This window comes from Fundulus heteroclitus, chromosome 18 (genome assembly GCF_011125445.2).
Source record: "Fundulus heteroclitus isolate FHET01 chromosome 18, MU-UCD_Fhet_4.1, whole genome shotgun sequence".
In the NCBI taxonomy this organism is placed as follows: Eukaryota; Metazoa; Chordata; class Actinopteri; order Cyprinodontiformes; family Fundulidae; genus Fundulus; species Fundulus heteroclitus.
In genome coordinates, this window is record NC_046378.1 from 18,798,488 (window position 1) to 18,820,768 (window position 22,281).

A 22,281-nucleotide genomic window follows, 5' to 3' on the forward strand; every position below is an offset into this window, starting at 1 on the left:
CTTTTAGAGCACGTTCTTGTCTTTAATTCTGATCCTCCTTAAAGTCGTGCCAGTTAAATCAGGTTAGAGCTCTTAGTACTGAATGCGTTTCTAACACGGTTCTCATTGCACATGCCACAATATAAAACCTACAAGTTATTAGGCTTGATGCGAAAAGTGCAAAAAAAAACACTAAATTCTTATTGTACACTCAGTGTTTGGTTACTTTTTTTAGTACAAAAATCAACATTAAGGTGAAGCATTATCATTATAAAAATCTAGTGTGGAATAGATAAAAAAAACTTCACTGGCACACCTTTTGAGTGCAAATATAAAAGGTTAAGTTAGTAGGATTACTCTAGCATATTTAAATCTTCTCCAGCTCCTTCAGCAGCTCATCAAAGCTCGTCACGTACCAGGAACTTCTCTCCTTGACTTGAGCTCTGATGACGTTTCCTCCAAAGCCGATAAAAGCACTCTGAGAATAAACAAGATTGCATATTTTTAAAGCTTTGCTATAATGTTTATAGAGCAAAATTGTCCCCAATCCCAAAAATGCACTGAAATATCGTTGATGACCGGAATAGGCCAATTTTTGGCTTGATTTGCCGATCCCTTTTCTGACCAGTGAAAAAAGGTTTCCGCCTGATCAGCGCTATCAGGCCGTGCTGACGAGGCTAATCGGTGTGAAGGTTAACTGGCTGAGGAAGGCTAAAGGTCAGTCATCAGGATCAATGAGGTGTTAAATGATGAGGTCTGAGGAAGCAAAGCAGTAAAAAGCTGTTTTAAAAAAAAAACAGGAAGGCTGAAAGGAGAAGAGCAAAGCTGCTCTGTAAGATCCTTTTGACCATTTCAACCTCTGCTTGTTATGGAAATAGCTGGATGTCAAAAAGTTGGCCACCTTTGACAAATCTGAGTCACAGTGAGGGTCTAAATTCTCTAGCCTTTCACAGGCAACCGAGGTTTTAGTGATGCCAGGACAAGTTACACCAGCCTTTGTTCTAAAAACATGGACAAATGTTTAGTTGTATAATGATGACAAAATAACTTTCAAAGGAGAATAAATGTATTTTCATGAAATCCATATTTAAGGAAAACAAAAGCACAGTTGGTGACCTCATGAAAATTTGCACCACTAGTTTAGTCCTGTTGTTGATATGCTACTCAGAAATTGTCTAAAACAACAAATGTTAATTACCTTTTATAAATAACGTTTCTCAGTTTATTATTTTGCCCAAAGTTTAAAAAAAAATTGAGCCACTATGGAGAGCTACCATTAATTAATTAGCACCACTGAGCAATTAAGGAATAAAACTAAGTTTTCAATCTCAATGTGCTTCAACAAGAAACTCCATCAAAATATGTTCTGGAACAACCATTGCTTTCAAAGCATTGCAATGTTTTACATAGTTAAATACTGCAAAACTCCTTTGCTGCTTAGTCTCATGAGGTCTTTTTTTGCAATGAGAAATTAGTGTTTGAACTTTTCATTGCACAATGTTTCAAATTCGGCTAAATACAGAAAAATCCCTTTGTTTTACTGTTCAAAAAGCTTTGACCACATTTTGTGATTAAAAACATTCTTGTAGTTTTGGAAATATTTAGAATTTAAAGTAATTATTTGATTTGATGTTTTAATGTGAATACATTCACAGAATTTACTTTCCATTACTAAATAATACTATTATGTATTCCATTTTTTTAGAAGGTCTATGTTGCAAGTTTTGAAGTTAAATATTTATTTTCATTCCCATAATGCACTTACATTTGGCCGACATGTAAAATGAGTAATCCTCTATTTACCACGGTTGCTGCTATAAGCTCCATCATGCTGCGTTCAGACCAAACGCGTTTTGAGCGTTGGGCCAAAGTCTATGGTGGACGTGCCTCTAGGAGCGTTGAGGTCTTGCGCCGCGTTTCACCAAATGGGAGCGACACGCTTTAAGCGGCCAACGCTAGAATTGGAAAATCTGAACTTTTGCAGCTGGACTTGTACCACCTTTAACCAATCACAGACACCCTACTATGTGACATAGTGGCGGATTTGGAGGACAAGCTCATGGCTGCTGTTTGTGCCCATCCTGTTATCTATGATTAGTCGAGCTATGACTACAGAGACTGTAAAGGACCTTACCTGGAGAAGGATTAGAGAGGATTTTGGGTAAGTTCTCAAAACCTTTACCGCGGTTTATAATTCCCCGCATTTGAGGAAAAGAACAGGGTAGCTCCTCACAACACGTATCAGACCAGTCTGTCCACACTTTGCTGACAAAAATTGAGTCATTGGACGCCTTTTTAAATGGTCAAATAACGTTTGGTCTGAACGCACCATTACTCAGTTTATGAGAGAATGAAGCGCTGCGCGCTCTTGCTCACCTGGCTACTTTGTTGAGTCTCCACCGTAATCAATGAATTAGCGAGAGAACACTGTCTAACATCAATATGACCTCAGAAGACATTACGTCTCTAAACAAAAGACGCGCAGGGGCAGATGCTTTTCCTCTTCTCTCATGGACGTGCACAACACTGGTGTCACTTCAATGTGTCACCAGAAGGGGGCAAACTTGTGCTATGCTCCTTTAATTGCCTAGTGGCGCTAAATAGCTTCAAACCCAAAATTATAAATACCTTTTAGAATTTTGGTCTTGTGTTTTCAATTCTTATAGATGAGTTGTAGAAGACGTTAGTGAGTCCATAAATGTTTATTGGACAATCTGCATCAGGGTTACGACTTATTAGCCGATGTTCATGCATCGGCCCATAGTTGTTCTAGATCAGGGATGGGCAACTGGCGGCCCGGGGGCCGCACACGGCCCTCCTTATCACTCAGTGCGGCCCGCGAATAGATCAATAATAATTTAATAATGATTTTTTTAAAAAAAAATTAATTATACTTTTGACCGATAGGGGGCCGTACCCAAACAATAGCGGGCATGGGCCGCTTTGCAACAGCGAGGAAGAAAGTCAAGAGCCCTGGCCACTAGCAGTGGAATAAAGGGAAAACTTGACGAGAAAGTCACATTTTTCAGACAAAATGGGAAGAAGTATGGACATGTGGAATTTTTTTTTTAGTCTCTTGTCATTCACACACAACATAAACCGTGAGAGTCGACGTGAGTTTTGAAACTGCAAAGCTTTGTCTTAAGCAGAAGATCAAACGTGCAGCACCGCGTTCACAGACCAGTGTGATGCATTCGTGAGCGTCAGAAAGCTATGGTGCATTCAGGAGCATGGGACATTAGATTTTTCAGAATAAAAAGCTAACAGATGTGCATAATCAAAAAGTAACAGGAATACAATTATAGAGCATTCAGTATTGTAAGAGGCCCACACTGTTTCTGGATAGACACATTCTTGTTTGAGTTAAGTTCTGTGCCGTTTTATGCCTCTTTCCTTGTAAATATGAAATGACCCATGCTCCTGAATGCATTGATATGGAGTTTAAATTCCTTTTTTGCAATTTTTTTTTAAAGCAAACGGTTTGTCTTTTGCTTAAGGACATATTAAAATGCATTTATATGCAGAAAATAGTTATATGTTGGTGCAGTAAACATACAGATATAAATTCATCTAAAACTTGTTCTTATTGAGAATAATTTGTAGCGTCTTTCATATCCAAATATTTGAAGTGTGTGGTCATGTGGCCCTCCAATGGTCGTGCTGAAAAAAAAGTGGCCCTCTTTATCATGGAAGTTGCCCATCCCTGTTCTAGATGTTTCATAATCTAGAACATTAAGAAAATGTTAAGCGCAGTACAAATTTAATAAATTACTATTATTATTAGTAGTAGTGGTAGTATTATCATCAACCAACATTTGTTGTATTCATTCACCCCTAAACAACAAAACGGGTATGAAGCTAATTAGCATCACTCGTCCATAAAGAGATTAAAAGCTATACATGGCTCAGTAGCCTCAGGTTGCAGACCCCTTTGCCAGATGCAGTCATTACAAATAAAAAATGCTAACGACAATTTAAAACGACAACAGCATAATGAATTTGTCTTAGTATTAAAATATATATAGAACCTTATTTTACAGTGACTGCTCTCTCACAGAGACAGAAGGGCTCACAGCAGAAAGGTTAAAAAATATACAGTGAGGTCCAAACCTCTGGCAGGTTTGCGTTTAAAGTTATATTATGTTGTCAACATGTTTATTAAGGCTGGAAGTAATATTAACGTTTTGAAATGACCAACCCTGACTGTTGACATGAATCTGAGGGAGAATCTGGGGAAGGGGCAGAAGATGATGATGGACTTACAGCTAATCACCAAAATACGGTCAGCAATTCTAAGAAGGCTTTGATTACTGTAACGCCAATAAAGATTTTTCCATTGATTATTAAAAAGGATAACAACTATTTCACATGCTTTTATTAAATTGTCTGTATATTGTGTCGTCTTTTAGGAGATTGCTGCCTGATTTCCTGTCAGAAACAAACTTCTTGTTTGAACGACAATAATTTTACATCTACCAGGAGTATGTCTAATTTTCATCTTAACTGTATATTGTGAATGAGTTTCTGCTCTTACAAAAAAGTGAGAATCTCCACTGTTCAAATTTGGGATCAGCAGGTCAAAGCTTCACAAAAATTGGAAACCGGCCACAAAATTGTGTTTGGTGCATCTCTAAATCGATGCAGATCTTTAACTATGAACACTTACAGCGGGGGGGCAGGCCTCCAGGTCAGTGGCGCCATCTCCGACCATCACCACTGTTTTGAAGCCGTGCTGCTCCTTCAACATGCTTATCACTTTTCCTTTGCCGCCGCTTTCAGCCGTGGGCTGGGTTTCATCAAAACCCGCGTATTCCCCTGCAGTCGAAGCCGTCAGAAGCCGACATGAGCGTCAGACGGCAGATGAGCGTCAAACGGCACGGTCTGGTTCTTACCGTTAAAATAGAACTTGAGCCTGTTGGCGTAGACGTGATGCAGAGGGATGTTCAGCTGGGAGGCCACATGCTCGACGATACATCGGAAACCGCCGGAAATGAGGAACACCTTTATGTTGCGCTCGTGCAGACGGTCTACAAGCTCCCTGGACGAAGACAAAAGCATTTGTCAATTACACAGAGTATACTTGTACCACCTTCAACCTTTCAAGGTCTTTTTAAACTTTTGATTTGTTGTAATATACTATTTCTAACTTGCTACCAAAGGTTTTGAATTGGCTAAGAACTGCGTAGATTACAGCCCTGAAATGATTACTTGTATTAACCTGGCCAGCCAGATTGTTCATGTGTAGCAGCCAAGTTTCTGCACATTCAGCAGAACTTTTCCGAACTGATTGGGCAAAGTAACACCAAGTGCACGCCTACCAAAGGTTGATTCTAGTCAATCAAGGTATCAAATAAAAAATGTGAGCAGCAGACGTCATGAAAAACCACAAGAAGGTAAGCTAGTCGAGGCGCTTCTTGTTGTCCTCCTTTCAAAGATGAAATTGTGGATTCTGACAGAAGAGATGTGATAGCAGCAGCTACGTGTGAGTCCTCCTGCGCTGCCAACTTAATGTTGGTTCGGCTGTGAGCTCAGCAGCTCTTGCTTCCACTGCACCAGTATGTCCCGCCTTAGACCACAATACTGCAACGGGATTGGCCCGAACTGGTTTTGGTTCGGACACAAACGGTTCAAGCCGGAGCGGTACAAGATGGATTCTCGTGTTTGTGAACGCACAAATACCGCGAGACTTCATCTTGCATGCAAAGTTAACCTTGTACAACTACACAGTATACAGTAATCTAATTATACACTTGATAATTTTAAACTGTAAGACACCAGTTCTTGACATTATCAATGCTAGAAGGCAAATGTTGGCTAATTTCACAGAGACCAGGTTTGGTAAAACCATATATCACAAAATAAAATAAAATTTACTCTTGGAGTCAATGTTTCTGCATGCGCTGCAAAACAAAATCTGTTGAATTGATTTACTTTATTAGACTCCACACACACTTACTTTATGCCCGGAGTCAGCTGAGGAGGGTGATCCGTTATGAGTTTGTTTACTTGTTCTCTGGAACATCGGATGATGGAGAGACGCTCAGTGAGGGCCTTCTTAAACGTCATGGAGCCGCCCATGGCTTTACGAGTCCTGAAAAGTGTATTTGGTTCAAATATAACAATGCAGTCATTTTTGGAAAACAGAGTACATAAATATGTGTTGTGGACAGTATGTGAACAGGGGTCCGTTCTTCGTACGTCGCTAACTCAGTTAGCAGGATTTCATTGTTGACGGTTTGGCATGATCTTGGATCGTTTGGTTCTTCGAAAGACATCCTGCACTTGTTGTCATAGCAACATGTGCGCCAGCTTAAGCCTGCTCGAGAGCAGGCTTATTTCATGTAAACAAGATTAGATCACAGCTTTAGAAGCGGAGGAGATGGGGAAGTCTGTCGTATCCATGTCCATTTTTACGACTGTAACCTGTTGCGGAAGATGCAAGAATAATTTGCAGAGTTTTTTGAATTAATCGCGTATTGCGCAATTCACAGGATTCTTTTGCGCAGCGACTGGGGCAAGACACGAGCATGTACGGTGTTTAACTTTTAGTAAATAAGATTGAATGGAGATTCTGTGCCACGTGCAAAGCTCTTATAGGCATAAGCCGTCACTGAAAGGTGGTTCTGCCGATTACTCAAGCAGACAGAACTTAAAACCGGACAAAACATACATCGTTTCAGTGTGGAAAAGTTAAAGGGGTATAGAACTTTTGCAAAAAGTGTGCACGAAAAGCGGCTCACGTACATCTCTCTGACCGCATCCCCCACGCCACAGAATTTGGCGAGCTCGTCGATGCCCTCTTCCTTGATGACTGTACTGTCCACATCAAAGCAGACAGCATCTGCTCTCCTGAAGAGCTCCTTTGTCTCCTGAATGGCCGTCATCGTGCTGTGAGGGGGGGACAAAATGAGATGCACAACAGTGCTATTAGGCCTGATAATTCAGACTGAGGATGTCAGGTGACATGCAGAGCTAACACCGGGGAGTCATCTGGGCGGTCTGTTGCTGTGCTGTTGGTTTAAGGGGGACATCTCTTATGCCTGATTTCACCTTGCGTGCAGAGGACGCCTTTAACCCATTGGAGCGGAAAAAACACACAGCTAGTCACTGAAATACCTATGTGCAAACTGTACGTGCTGATCCGACATGAAAAAAGAGTTCACAGTGCAACAATATGAACCAGAAAAGACGTTGGATAAAGGAGTGTGTTTAACCGTTTAAGAAGCCGGGAGGACTGATGGATGGATGGACATCCTCTGTCCTTGTTGCATCACCCCAATGCGGCAGGCTGAAGGCTAAAGGTTGACGCTTTAACCCGCAACAAAACAGAAAAAGGATAAAACTCGTCAGTGCTGCTGCTGCTGCTGCTCCTACTCCTCTTATGCAACATGTCAAAGCATTTAGTCGACATGAAAAGCCTCCGGAATGCCTTTTCCATGTGTGGAACCGACGGGTGACTTTTACCGACAGTTGGTGCTACTGTCAGCAGTGATAAACTACTTAACCCTGGAGTATAACACTATAGTCGTCAAAATGTGAAATATTACCTTGTTTTTTAGTACATACCGAATAAGACGAGCGTTGGTAAGGCACAGGCAGGCTGGTCGTTTTAACATGAGCTGACTGGGACCGCTTTCAATGGGCTCACCGATGAGGAAGAGACGAGCCATTCGGCTGACCAATCAGAGCGAAGCCGACAAGGTTCCCGCCCACTCACCCGCTGGCTCGCTGCCATGGAGACCCCAACCGTCAAACACGGAGCGTTAGCAACGCCGAAAAATCAACCATAAAACAGGGAGATCAACTCGTAAGCTTTATTAACAATAAGTGTTAGCAAAAAATAAACTGAAATTAGTTTAAAATTAATAAAACATTAATTTTAGGATAGAATATAATTGTCCAAAAAAAAAAAAACAATAAACACTTGATATTAGGTTATTAAAACGCGAATTTCATTGAAACATGCTCGTCATTTTGTAAGCTTAATAAACGGTAAATTTTAATGAAATACGTTTCTTTAAATGAGGAGCTTTCACCATACTTTTAGGTTTCTTATTTATCATTTCAACAAGATTGGAAAGCCACGGGACTTGTGGAAATTTCCACTGACCAGCTGAGGAAGAAAGTGCTGTAAAGATATGTAAATCCCCCTAATCAGCCGTTACAACACCATAAAAACCTTAAAGACGTGGATAGAGAAGATGGATAGAAAAGAAATGAATGACAAAAATCTCTACAAATGTTTTTTTTTTATTATTATTATTAAAAGGTGGAAGTAACCAGTTTTATTCGCTCTTAACAAAAACAAAAAAAGCGGTTATCAAATTTAGACAAAATACAGAGATAGGTGGTTGAGGGCTATGACACAGAATTTCGGTGGCAAATAATATTTGGTGTGCAAATGATTGAATTATATTCACACATTAAATAAACGAGCAGTTATAGAGTGGTGGAAGTTGGTTTATTCTGGTGTAAAGGGTTTGTTGAAAGATCATTACACTTTGATTTCTCGCTCTCTCTCTCTACACACACACACATACATACAGATAGTAATTAGATAGTATATGATGACAGACCAATATATTTAAATATATTTGAACACTGGAACATTTGTTGTCTGTGTAAACCCATCATAATCCTCAATATCTTTATGATCTCTGAGCACCAGTTATTAACCTATAAACTACCCTTTTCTATTGTAAGACATGTGTGCAATACTCATTCAAAGGCTTTATAATCACACAAATTACACTTGTAAGGTCAAAATCTTTCGACAGAGCTCACATAACTTGGATGCCATCTTTACCTTTACCATCTTTACCATATATTTATCCTACAACAAATCCCTGCAAATCCCTGTTTCACAGCATGTTTACTGATGTCTGTAATATGCCTCAGTTTCATTTACTGCCATACTATTTGCCACACAGAAAGAAATGTTGCAAAGAACTTAGCAAATTTATTTCAAGATGTAATATATTTTATGTTTTTGGAGAAAATCTCGACTGTAAAAACAAGCTCTAGAATCCAAATAAGATATATTTTGATGCAGATCTCTGCAGAATTCATTTAGCTGTGTCATTCTTGTCTGTATGCTATTTCTTTTCTTAAAGAACGAGGAACTGATGCCATATATCCATAAACAAAAGCAGATCTACCAGCTTCTATTGGTGTAGTGCATGTTTCAACAACAGAGAAGAGTGAAGAATCCATCATAAACAATACTCTGAAGTTTTATCAGACGCTGCAGCTCATAAAACCTAATTCATTCTATAAAAAAAAAAAAAAAACAGGTTCAGCGTGTTCCGTAAATCACCAAAAAGTCTTTTTGGTGAATGCTGAAGGTTCTTCAATGTGTGTTTATACTGGAGTTTCTCTTAATTCATCTTCTGAATAAACATTCATGCTCTGAATAAACATTTACTAAACCTTTTCCAGAGAAAGATCCCACATTAATACATTGTAAATACCAGTAAGGCAACTTTCTGTTAAAACCTCTGTGGTCCCTCTGGCATTCTGTTCTCTATTCAACTTTTACACATCGTGACATGGAAATGCACAGCTGAAAGAACATGTTTGCATATGATTCAATTCAATTCAAAAATACTTTATTAATCCCAAAAGGAAATTAAATGTTAGTTTAACTTATGTTACAGGGGTTTCTTCAAGGAGTTGTTGAAGATGGTGATGGTAGCAGTCAGGAAGGATCTCCAGTAGGGGTCTGTCTTACAGCTGATCTGGAGAAGTCTCTGACAGAAGACACCTTCTTGTTGTACAACAGTCCAGTAAAGAGGAGGGTTAGGGTTTTCCATAATGTTCCTAATTTTATGAAGAAGAGACATGTTTGCAAAGTCATCTCCAGAGGTTCTAGAAAGGTCCCCAGAACAGGGATGATTCCTATTTTAAGTCTGTGAAAATTACCAGTTATTTCTATTTGTTGGAGGAATTTATTCTTTACTTTTCTCTAATTCGGAATAGTTGGTCGGTATTTCCTTAGTATTTTTGCAGCATTGCTTTATATGTCTTGGGTAAAACCTTTTTGGTTTTCTTCCACAATCTTCTGACTGGAATCTTTTTTGGCCCCTTCCTCCTGACAGAACAGCCTTACTTACATAAATCTTCCATGGGTCTGAGATCAGGAACTGGTTTGATGGCCGTTCCAAAACATTGACTTTCTTGTCCTTGACAAACTTTGTGACTAATTTGACTGTGTGATTTAAGACACCTCACGATGCCATCTCTTTTCTGACGGGTACCTGCAGCAAAACATCCCTAACATTACCACTCCAATACTTCAGCGTTGAGATGCTGCTTTCACACGTATAGCAGACACCCCTCTTTTTCTCCAGATATATCCATGGTTATTATGATTTTGATTTAATTTAACAAATTCAAAGGTATAGTGACTTCTATGTTTAAATAAAAAAATCTGTTGCTTATTGTTCGGGCGTTTAGCAAATAAAATAAGTTTAGTAATTTTAACTTACATAAACATAAAACGGGGTGCGTTTAAACACATTTAATGTTACACAGGGGGAATATATATATATATATATATATATATATATATATATATATATATATATATATATATATATATATATATATATATATCGAATATACCTGGTTTCGCCATCCATCCATTTTATTATTCGCTTTATCCCACATGGGGTCACGAGTGGTCCTGGTGTCTATCTCCAGCATTTCACTGGGCGAGAGGCGGTTTCAACATGCTTTTCTGTAAAAGAGTGTTGCAGTTCAGGTTTTCGTTCAATGCGGGGCGCTGATGAGTCGCTGATTGCAAGAGCCACAACCTCGCGTTCTCAGGGAGGGAAGAAGAAGAAGAAGAAGAAGAAGAAGAGAAGGATGCTGCGTATCCACGCTGGTTAAGGTTGGTAGAGTAAGTTGCAGCTGAAACAATGTGAAATTCTGTGATAGTCTTTAAACAAAAAGGGGAGATTTCAAAGGCGAACAAAGGGAATTGGCGCATTCAGGTCGTTAATAGTCGTTTAGCCGCGTTTTAAATCTAAAATTGTTACTTTCTGGTTTGAATGCGGAAGCAGGATACGGTAGTTCGCGGCGATAAATGAACTACAGCATGATGCTGACGTGTCTCCTGTAAATGTGTGCATGGTGATTCAGACGGTCCTGGTGTTCAGCTGTGACATTGTCCATCTGGATCCTGTGATGCAGGAGGAGAGGGAAGCCGGGGCCTTGCTTCGCTCATCGGCCTGGAGATGCTAACGCGCTGGCCTTTTGGCTGCAGAGGTGAGGAAGAGGAGCATGCACGCATGCTACTGGGTTAGTAGCAACGATATCCCTCCGATGTAAGGATTGTCAAGACAGCGGGATGTTTGCATAATGTATAAAAAGCACGGAAATATAGTTTTTAACAAATACTGTCCTGAGCCTAAACTGCATTAACAATCTCTAACTTGTTAAGTCTTTACAGTTCATCCGCATATGCTACCAGGCACAAACATGTGCTTGATAATGCTTAGGCCTCTTAGGCAGGGGTGTACCAAAGTGCAGCCTGGGGGCCATTTTGTATCCGAGTTTGTATAATTTTAAAAGCCTTTTATTAAGTTTAGGATCTCCAAGGTAAGACCATACATGATTAAGTGAGATAACTTGTTACCCAGTGGATAAATAAGAGCAAAGTCCAGCATTTATTGTTTTTCCCTTCCAACTTTACCACAAAAAAAAAAAACCAAAACAGAATTTACTAAATGGGGCTTTTTATACAGACTCAATAAAGAAATAATACCAGCTTGTAAATAGAAATGGGACGGGCATATTTTTGAATTAACAATATAATCAGCATTTCTGTTAATAGGCTTCGCAGATGTTGAGAACAGAGAGAAATGGAGCGGCAGTAAAGCTCAGAATTCAAGATAAAGTACTATTAATTGTTTGCTGCCCTGCAGAGGGGAGGATAGTTGGGATTTAATCGATATACAGACCAAGCTGCACACACTCCCACCGAAACGCAGACAATATTCAGAGCCCACAGAGCTGATGCCACATTTAGGATTGTACAACAAAGTCAGAAAGCGATGAATCGCTTGTGGAGGACGTGGGTCCGGTCCCACTTGTTTCATTGAGCAAAAACAGTACATCTGTTTTATTCTGTCTGTTCATTGCACACTACAACCTAACAACCAACACACACATTTTCCCAAGGCTGCCCTCATGTGGCAGCAGTTTGGAAGCACACCATGGGTAGCTTAATTTAGAGCCATGTTCAAGCTCCTAACTGTGTTTGCTGGCTTTTAACTCTGTCTGTGGCGCTTCTGGGATCTGGGCGAGTTAAGAGATAACTTGCAATGATAAAGATTAATAAATTTGTTGCATTATAAATTAATATAAGTGTTAGGTGTGAAGGACTATGTGTTTAAAGTTGTGTTAATGCTTGTTAAACTGTTAGGATGGCTCTGTTCAAAGCATGCTCTGAGTGTGCCCAGTGTAAATTTAACCCCTGATTTCTTACGTCTTCACCGCATGTTTCTGGATGCATGGCCGAATTCTGTGTTACTTTGCATGTAGTAAATACAGTCAGACACCATGCTACATTAATGTTTTCACCGACTGACTCTGCAAGATCAGAGTGCTGCTCATATGCCTCGTTCTTATGTCAGTGACAACGACACGTTAGAAACTTTGTGGTGCGATCTAACAGCCACGTCGGGTTATATAGTGAAGAAGTCAGTGAGATTTTCCTGTTTTTTTTTTTTTTTCTTTTTTCCCATCCTTCAGAGTCCTGCTGCTCTGCTGCACTCAGGAGGCTGCTGTAAGTTACCTGACCTTCACTCAGGACGGTATGTTTTACTCCCATCGTTAACAGTCGCACACATTACATGATTTACGGGATCACTGGAAAGGTGACCCGGGGCATGGCCGAATTCTGCTCCAGCTGCGCTCCGTGCTGGATACAGTCAGACACCATGCGACAGCCTCGTCTCATTTCTGCCACACGAAAAAAAAAAAAAAAATCACCTGGGCTATCTGCTTTCTTCGGTTATGTCCAGCCGCACAGGAATGAGTACAATGAGCCACTTAACAATCGTGAGAGGTTTTAAAAAAGCTTATTTTCTTGGCATTTCTTCCTGCAGGGCTCCCAGATTTTAAACAGGAAGGGACTCAACTCTTTCATCTGTGGTAACTACTGATTTTTAAGTGAAATGTTTTTCTTCAGTCACAAAGCAATTGTCTGTAAAATAATTTCTTTACAGCAGTATATCAAGCATCTGGCCTCGTGTAACCCTATCACCATCCGCCTCACACCTGACCACAGTCAGACCCGCACACGAGACTAAAAACGGACGCAGCAGCAGGGCCGCCCCTGGACAGGAATCAGGAGGAACCTGTGCCAAGCACTCTGTGACCTGTAAGGATTTATGAGAATGCCGCTTACTCTTTCATAATAAACTTGTCACTGTGCCGAAAACAACTCTGTGTACTGACTCTGTGTCGTTGGAAACGAAGCTCTTTGGTAGAGAGGCAGGAAATACAACATTAGAAAAGTCTGCACCTCCTCAAAGAGCAGACATATGGTTTTCAGATAAATGAAAGGTTTAATGAAATTTTACAAATCTTAAGTGCTCTTTTTATCAGAGCAGGTGCCTGTACACATCGTCCTTGGTAGTCTGCAGCTTCAAATATACAAGTTCCCTGAAATTCCTGCGGTCCAAACTGAAGATTATTATTAACATATAGGGGGAGGGGGGCGACAAAGTCTATATAGTGATCCTAAACTAGACAATTAAATATTTTGACAAAAGATGAAGACTTGAATCAGTGCCTTGGAGGCTACATTCACTTAAATTAAGAACTTTCCATTTTCCAGAACGTCCTCTGTCCAAAACAAAACCAAAAACCCCCCAGGCATTAAAACATTTTTTTTTAAGCAGCAGTTTTTAAGCCCCCCCACACCCCCAACTTCATGTGCAAAGAACAGCTGAGTTACGCCATCTTCAGTTTACCAGTTCTGTTTCTGGAGTAGAAGCGACTCCCGGTCCTGCGGGCGCATCACCAGCTGTGTTGGCCCGGCTCCTCCGCCTCAGCGGCTATGGACAGCAGGATGGCCTTCGGAGAGTTCTCGAAAAGCGCGGCTCTGTTCTGAGTCTGGCCCTTCTTCACCCAGTGGCCGTAGATCTTGAAGGCGCAGGCGTCGATGAGTTTGCGGATGGGCTTGACGGCGTAGGGGTCGCTCTGTATCACCTCCTTGGTGACGGGCTTGGCACGGCGGTAGTGGCAGTAGATGCGCATCGTGGCGAGCACGGTCATGCAGATGACCTGATGGAGAAACAACCATGCGTAGGCTTTACATTATTGTTTTTTTTTTTTTTAATGATTGAAGGTTTTTAATTTATAAGATTGCTTACAACATGGTTTATGCCTATCCTTCAACAATGCAGATATTAAACTATCACAAAATCTATTAGACAAAGAACCACCTAATTATTTAGTCTGATTTTATTAGACTATCTTAGACTTGGGGAAAAAAAATTGTAGCCATGCTCATTATCAAATAAAAAAAAAATTTGATTCACTACAAGCCTGACAAAATTTTGACTCCCACTGGCATGTTATTAATCCATTAAAAATAGTGATCTCATATGTATAATGTAATGGGTTGAAATGGCATAATTTCTTTCCCTTTCACCTACTGTGACATTATAAATAAATCCAAAGACTTGTCCATGGAGATCAGGCACAAGATGGATCTGAAAAGCCCACAATGGTCTCCAAGACCATTAGTAGGATGCTTGGTGAGAAGGTGACAACCTTTGCTTTGATTATTGATTCAGAAAGGAAATGCAGGGTGAGATCACCCTGGTAGGAGCTTAATAATCTAAAGGCAATTTACTGCCTGTTAGTGCGACTGAAGTAAAATGCAAAGGCCTGTCTTTTAAGTTTGTCAGTGAAAACTAAAAAAATCTGTTCTTCAACAGAGCGCTCTGGCCTCAGCCCAAAACGAAGCTATTTTGGGGATAAATTTTACCTAGTTTTTGGAGGATGAAAATTACTGAGTGACGTGAAAATCGGCATCCAAAAGTCCAACCACAGTAGTTAAACTCATACTTTTGTGCTAAGGTTGCTGCACAATCCAACTGCATTTCGGGGCCATCAATCAAAACAAAAGAAATATGAGTCTTCTAGCTCAAAGACCCAAAACAACCCCACTGTTGTAACAAAGAAGGATCACTTTAGGGCATGGAGTGGCCCAGTCAGTCTCCAGATCTCTGTCCTAAAGAAAATCAGTGCTGAAACGGCAAGATTCCCAACAGATTAGAGTTTCTGTAAAAATAAACCTGGTGACCAGTTACAAAAAACATCTCCCCTCTGTGCGTTCCAAGTAAAGGTGTTACACCAAGTAATAGGACTCGATCAGGTTTCACTGGGGGAACTAATACTTATATAACCCTGGGACTTCCAATCAGTGGCCTACCTTAATGTGACGCAATTATTTCCTCTTTGTGATTGATGTCATTTCTCTAGAAATTCACTTAAATCTATCATTAAAATTTAAAGATGTTTGATTTGATGGATGCCACAGTCAATAGATTCTGAGCAAAAACAGTCAAATTCTCAAAATAACAAATGGTTCTGACTGGATCAGTTTATCTGATGGAAACGGACGCTGTTAGGAACACCATCACCATCAAACATTTGCTTTATTTTCAGGCTGTGGACGAAATCTTCGTGTTTAAATGTCGGCAAACTGTATTTTGGATTAAATTTGTTGAGGTGGAGAGAGAGAGCTCTTGAAATCTGCCGTTTCTCACCTTGAACCGCCTGTATGGGCTGAACTGTCGCACCTCGTTCACCACATACTGGGAGAAAAACGAGTGGTTTAGAGCATCCGAAGCAGTGTAGCGCTGCCTTGGGTCCACCACCAGCATCCGGGTGATCTGAACCAATGGTATGATGCAACTTTTAGATAATGAGAACTGTATGTTGCTAAATAAAATAAATTATTATAGGATTAAGAAAAGCCTACCAGATCTTTGGCTGTGTCAGAGCAATCCTCCCACTCTGGAGACGAGAAGTCGTAACTCCCAGCTAAGATCATCCGCAGCATCAGCATCTGTTTTCTGTGCCAGAAAGGCGGAGAGCCTGCCAGCAGCGTGTACATGATGACGCCGGCGCTCCATCTGTAAACACGAGCATCAACGACAGTCAACTCTTTGACCTGTTTGAACAGAAACTACGTGTCACTTCTGTAGCCGAAGCTTCAGTTACAGTAACATGAACAGGGAACAGGAAGAAAAGCGTTAGAGAGTTGAATCTGCTGCTGTTGCACATGTGAGACAGACGTGTTGTCTCTGGACACTCACATGTCAACAGCTGTGCCGTATCCTTTGTGTCCTGCGTCCATAGAGCACTCAATGATCTCAGGAGCAAGGTAACCGGGCGTCCCGCACACTTCTGCGTTAAACACAAATTCAAACAAAGATTCTTTATTGGCAAAGCGTGTTACAGTAGTGAAATTTATTTTTTGGGCACTCCAGAGTACACATAAATGACAAACAAACGGAATATACAAGGGTAAAGTGTTTTTTTTCTCTCATAGCGTTCAAAAGATTAAAAAATTAAAAAGATGAAGAACAGATAGAAACCTCAATTTTTAAAGGTTGAGGGCACTTCTCTCTAGCAATTGCTATTCACAAATAGGTGTACTGGTAAACAGGGATGTTTAAATGTTAAGAATCAGTCTAGAAAACAGAAACATTTTAAAATGACCTATAAGTACACTTGAAAACAGATCTTTTTCAGTGCTTAGAGGGGTGGCTTTGTGGTTAGAGTAGTGTGTTTGTGTCCTGGGAAGGCAGCAGGTTCCCCACAGACTGCCACTGCTGGGTTAAATGCAGAAGACAAATAGTTGCAATGACAAAGAAGCTGATGATTATTAATAATCATCAGCTTCCAAGGACAGAGCCCTGTGGCACGCCTGAAGTGATGGAGTGGATTTGAAGGACTGGAGTCGGATGAACTGAGTGCAGCCAGGAAGGTACAGATGTAAACCAGTCCGATGGAGTGTGAGTGATGCCAATGGAAGGTAGTATATTGGGGAGGGTAAAGTGACAGATAGTATCAAAGGAGGAAAAACAGGGCAACTCCAACAGCTATGGGAACAAGGTAGCTTTGCGCATCAGCCAGGCATTCCTCAGTTAGACAATGAAGAGAGCACGGAAGTGAATTTCTCGCTGACTTAAAAAGGAAAACACCTGGAAAGAAGCAATATAAAAAATAAACGTGACCAACAAACAATCTTGTCTAAAAAAGTTCCTAGTTACTGGTAAGTGATTAGTTGCCTTACCCATCACGTTGTCATAATTGTATGCCAGCAAGTGATTAATGATATGATTGTACCATCCTTTAAATTAGAAATAGCATTACAGTATTCAAAAATATGGAAGCACGGTTCAAGATTACTTGGTAATAAGGGTGTTTGGAGGCGTTGATGGTAGAGAACCTCTGCAGAAATTCGTTGTTCTAATTTCACTGGTTGCATTATTTCATTCACTTCTTTTTTTAATGAATCTACTTTACAGCTTGACCAAAATCCAGCTTTTAACATTTTTAAGTTGGACAATATTATAACTTTAATTCAGACTTTATCCTGAAACTTTCCTGCAAAGTTACTTTATTCTGAAATTCACTGCAATTCACTGAAATTCTCAAGCTGTATGCAAACGAAGTTTCGTTCTGTACACACTCTGTGCATACAAAATGACAATAAAGTGTGTCTAAGTCTAAGACTTTAGTACTGACACTGTCTTGGTGTTACCCTACAATGTTTGCTTATCACACTGAGGTAGGTCTCCATCCTAACCGTTTAAGTCCACCAACAGAGGCGTAGTTCATCAGAAACTCGCCTTGCCAGTTCCTCCTCTAAGGATCTTAAGCTTTCTGAGAAGTCTATTTAGAAAGGTCAACCCTCCGTGGCTGCAGCAAATAGATCAGAGTGTCCTGTGCTGTTCATAGCAGGAAGCACGCTTTGCAACCAGATCCAGATTCACACCCCCGACCACCAACTGTTGCTGTAATTACCGGCGCACTGCATAGACTGGAAAGATGGCAAGGTTGCTTGTGGAGGACGCTAACGGTATCAATTGATCGTGCAGGAAGTGACACTGTAGTGTGTTTGTGGTGACTGTTTTCTTTTTACCAGAGAGTTAAATAAAAAAAAAGGTCATGTTGATGAATTGGTCACCATGAAAACCTTCACTCACCTTTGAGCGTCTGTCCAGGCTGGATCTGCACAGCGAAGCCAAAGTCTGTGAGTTTGATGTTCATGTTGTCATCCAGCAGGATGTTCTCAGGCTTGAGGTCCCGGTGAACGATGTTCTGGCCGTGAAGGAACTGGACCACCTCCAGCAAAGAGCGCATGATCTTTCTGAAAGGAGTGACACGTTAAACTGTAAAAGTCTTTTAAAAAAAAAAACACTACGGGGAGTAATGACGGGGAGAAAACCGACCTGGTTTCCTTCTCCGTCAAAGTGACTTTCTCTGTGAGGTAGTCGAAAAGTTCCCCTCTCTTCATCCTGAGGGGAAGAACATGAAAGACCAGAGAAGCCGCAGCTCATTTGGGCCGTTTACACGTGGAAACCCTAATCCTGACACTTACAGATCAAAAACCAGGAAGAAGAAGGCTTTGGACTCGTAGCAGTCTTTGAGCTGTACTGGAGATGAGAATTCACTTCATCAGTCAATCGGCATCATTTCTAAGCATCATTCTCCAGTTAAACTGAGATTAGGATGTTAGGAGGAAAGAGCTCACTGATGTTTTCCTGCCCGCAGACTTTCTTAAGGATGTCGATCTCCTTCACCGTCGCCTCTCTGATCTCCTCGATCTCTTGTGTGGTCAATTTGTCAGACGGGGTGATGTCTATGATCTTCACGGCATATTGCTGATCCGTGCGCTTGTGCACGCAGCGACGGACCACGCTGCTTACCCCCCTGTCAAAAGGAGGAGAGAATTTGATAAACATTGGGGCAGAAATGAGACATGTTTGTTAATTTCAGTCAGAGCTTCATGTGGCTTATGCTTTTATCCACCTTGTATCATCGATTTACAAGTACAGCTGAATTGAAATTAGTGAGTAAAGTTTTATTTATGTAGCACCTCTCAAGATAAAAATCACAAAGGGCTTTACAACAGAGGATAAAAACCACATTAAAACAAATTAAAAGCAGATTTAAAAATATATTTTTTTATGTATTCTCATTATTGTGGTCTGTTTAAGCGGGTTTTTTAAAGGTTGAGTCAGATCCCAGACTTTAGCCCGAGGCTAACCCTCCTGTTTGTGGATCTGACTATCAATGAACAAAATGTCCTCACTTCCAGTGACCTGCTGACCTGTATGTTAGAAAAGCGCTGACGTTACACAATGATCCGGCATGCCTCCTGCACAGCGGGGCTTACGTAACACCTCCGCCGTCTGACAGGCAGCGGTGAATGACAATGAGAGAGCTCCGGGTTTAGGGAGACGTCAGAGAAACCTCCTCTGCCTGATCTGGAAGGACAGGCGCCTCGCGAGACATATTCCCACATTTTGTCGGTTTACAGCCACAAATTTTAATGTATTTATTTATTTTTTGACAGATCTTCACAAAATCCTTTAAAAATAAAAATCTAAAAAGTATATTGTGTGTGCTAAAGAGGCCTAAAGAGAACTACCCCTCCCTATGAATTACTTTATTTTCTTGCATCTAAATGTTTCCAATAATCAAACTAGTTGGAATAGATAACCAGAATAAATACTAAATGCAGTTTCAAAAGATGAGTTGGCTTGTTAAACTTGTGATATGGTGTACATTTACAAAACAATGACAAATTACATAAGGTGATGATATGTTACACTAACATAAAGGAGGAAGAGGGTATGGGGGGGGGGGGCAGGTAAGCATATAGTTAATAATGAAATGTTAGGCAAATATGGATGCAAAAACAAACAATAAAAAGAAACAAAGAGCAGTTAAATGTATGTAGAAATAAATGGATAAAAAGAATAAATAGACAAATAAAGCAAAAGAAAAATACTAATAATAGTAATAATAATAATCGGATCTTAAAGGCCGGATCTGTTAACTGGAGTGGTTACTGGGCATCCAACAAGGGCAACCGATTAATTAGGTAGATGTCTCTTTATTAAGAGACAGCTACCTAAATCAGCCACTTTAAAATGACCAAAGTATTTGCTTAAGGAATGTTGAAGCAGTTACATAACTAAAATTTTAGGACATCACACTCCAAGGACTGAATTAGCTCAATGCCTATTTATTTGGACTGACATTGACAAAATCTAGGACTAAACCCAACTCAGAAGCTGATGAGATGTATTTTTCAAGGAAGACATTTGCTTGCAACTGAAATGTTGCAGGTTTGATTCCAGCTTCCTTTTGTCACATGTCAATGTTACCCTGGGCACGCCTCTTGACCCCAAATGGCCTACTGATCTGAGTACTGTTGGGTGAACGTGGTTTAGTGTAAAGTGGGGACCTTCAGTAGTCGTGCGTCTCACGGTGCTCGCTCCGGACACATACCTGCCCAGAATCTCCTTGGGCTCATACTTGTCGTAGAACTCCTTCGCTCCGACCCAGTCTGGGATCTCCTCCTCTTTGGTCATGGTGGAGCAACGCTGGTTCGCTTCCAAAGGTTCGCACAACTGTTTTCCTCTTATAGCTCACGGCGCACTGCAGGAAATAGATTGGCTCAGAACAACACTGGCACAACTCGGGTGTTTTTAACACCTCGCCCCCTTATTGGCACCCTGAGGATGTTTAAAAAGAGTTCAACTGCGGTGGCAAAATCTCACACTGGAATATATTTGTTTTTTTTAACCCTGGTTGCACAATCATTGACACACTTAATTCCTCTAAAACATAACTTATTTGATTTCCCTTTTAAGCTGATCTGAGTGTCAATTTTTAATTAATAACTTCCTCTTTCTGTCATGGACTGATCCTCTTGCCCAATGATCACTGGAGACAGGCACCAGCCCCCCCAACGACGCTGCTGAGAAGTCTCGGACGATGTGTGTGGGGTCAAATTACACGGGCCCTTTTACAACCATGTGTACGTTGAGAAAAGCGGGTAAAAAGAAATAAAAAAAATCTCTAAAGCCCACTGCAGCAAAGAGTGGCCCTTTAGGGAGAGGTCACCAAGTCTCCATAGTAACCATTAGACGCCATCTACATGCCGACAGCTTTTCTGTCCACCCATCACAGGTGAAGTTTGCTAAATTTGCACTAAAACTTCATGCTGTGCTCAGACGAGACTGACGTTGAGTTTTCTGGAAGCAGATGCTCCCTCAGACTGGCATGAAACATAAAAGGAGTTAGAAAAAAAAAAAAGCACCTGATGCCCTTTAAATATAGAGGAGAATCTGTGGTCCTCTCCATGGGAAGCTTGTTGGCGCATCACAAACTCTTTCAAGTTTAGGGACAATTTAAATACAGGTCTGCCAGAAAACTGCTCTTTAGAAGGATAATGCATGAACACAGTAACAATTCAACAAAAACTTTTGCAGGCCTAAATCCTATAGAAAAACGGAGGGGTGAGCTGGATAGAATGGACTCCCTGGAGAATCATGCAACAAAGATCCTTCTTTGTATGCTCTACCTAATAAAATGTGCAGGTTGTACAAAAATACATTGTCTCCCCTCATTGAATAAATGAACTCAAATTAAAAGGTTAGATACATTTTAGTGTTTTATTATGAAGCTGCAGCAGTTTAAAACTTTGAAGCCTTTTTAAACATCCTTATCAGTCTTATATGTGTGGAAGTTGTGAAAAGGCAGACACTGGATCATTTCACCCTCTTTAAAAATAGCTTTGATTGATCTTTGTAATTATTCAAGCTTTATTAAAAAAAAAAAAAAGATCCTAGTCATGCAGTTTTAAGCTGTGCCCATCAAAACGCACTGTACTTACTAAGCATCGGTTCCCCACGTGTGAGCTGATCACTAATCCAGCTCCAGTGGAGAGAGAAGCGCTGCTCACTCACCGTCTTTCACTGCCAGCTCCAACAGACGCACTCCATCGTTAAAACCCCGACCTCCTTTCAAAAAAAGCGTAGCAATCGACCACAAAGACATCCAGTCAGGCTCTAGTGCTGCAGAAGAGCTGGGGGAATCGCTGGTGCCATGTTGTAAAGGTTGAGCTTTAATGTCAAATGCCAAAAATAAATGGGTGCTCCCGCAGCAGCAGCAGCTCAACACGTGCACGCAGGATCCAGATCCCCCAACTTACACCCAGCTGACGCGTCAAGAGACACTTCCCTCGTTCAGTTT

At 40.7% G+C, this 22,281-nt stretch overlaps 2 protein-coding genes and 1 non-coding gene across 7 annotated transcripts; 1 reads left to right on the forward strand and 2 right to left on the reverse strand.

Annotated features, from left to right (window-relative positions):
• Position 1: 1 nt before the first annotated feature.
• Positions 2–14,051, reverse strand: psph (phosphoserine phosphatase). Of its 5 annotated transcripts, none has more exons than XM_012868066.3 (7): positions 7,546–7,638; positions 7,194–7,287; positions 6,724–6,867; positions 5,936–6,070; positions 4,872–5,017; positions 4,646–4,794; positions 2–457 (listed from the first exon to the last, which is right to left on the reverse strand). In XM_012868066.3, the coding sequence occupies exons 3-7, from the start codon at positions 6,861–6,863 to the stop codon at positions 347–349; spliced, it is 681 nt and encodes a 226-aa protein (XP_012723520.1). In that variant the 5' UTR covers positions 6,864–6,867; positions 7,194–7,287; positions 7,546–7,638; the 3' UTR covers positions 2–346. The 5 variants fall into 5 exon arrangements, with proteins under 5 accessions (XP_012723520.1, XP_036005935.1, XP_021174939.1 ...); XM_036150042.1 differs by having other exon boundaries at positions 7,527–7,547; XM_021319264.2 differs by lacking the exons at positions 7,194–7,287; positions 7,546–7,638 and adding an exon at positions 13,962–14,051.
• On the forward strand, positions 12,493–12,631 carry LOC118566829. Its single transcript, XR_004933317.1, has one exon. It is a non-coding gene; the product is annotated as a small nucleolar RNA SNORA15 (small nucleolar RNA).
• On the reverse strand, positions 13,534–22,245 carry phkg1a (phosphorylase kinase, gamma 1a (muscle)). Its single transcript, XM_021319261.2, has 10 exons — positions 21,996–22,245; positions 20,533–20,682; positions 18,767–18,945; positions 18,614–18,668; positions 18,465–18,530; positions 18,219–18,382; positions 16,320–16,410; positions 15,983–16,136; positions 15,768–15,893; positions 13,534–14,274 (listed from the first exon to the last, which is right to left on the reverse strand). Exons 2-10 carry the CDS (start codon positions 20,613–20,615, stop codon positions 14,008–14,010), a joined length of 1,185 nt encoding a protein of 394 aa, XP_021174936.2. The 5' UTR covers positions 20,616–20,682; positions 21,996–22,245; the 3' UTR covers positions 13,534–14,007.
• Positions 22,246–22,281: the final 36 nt, after the last annotated feature.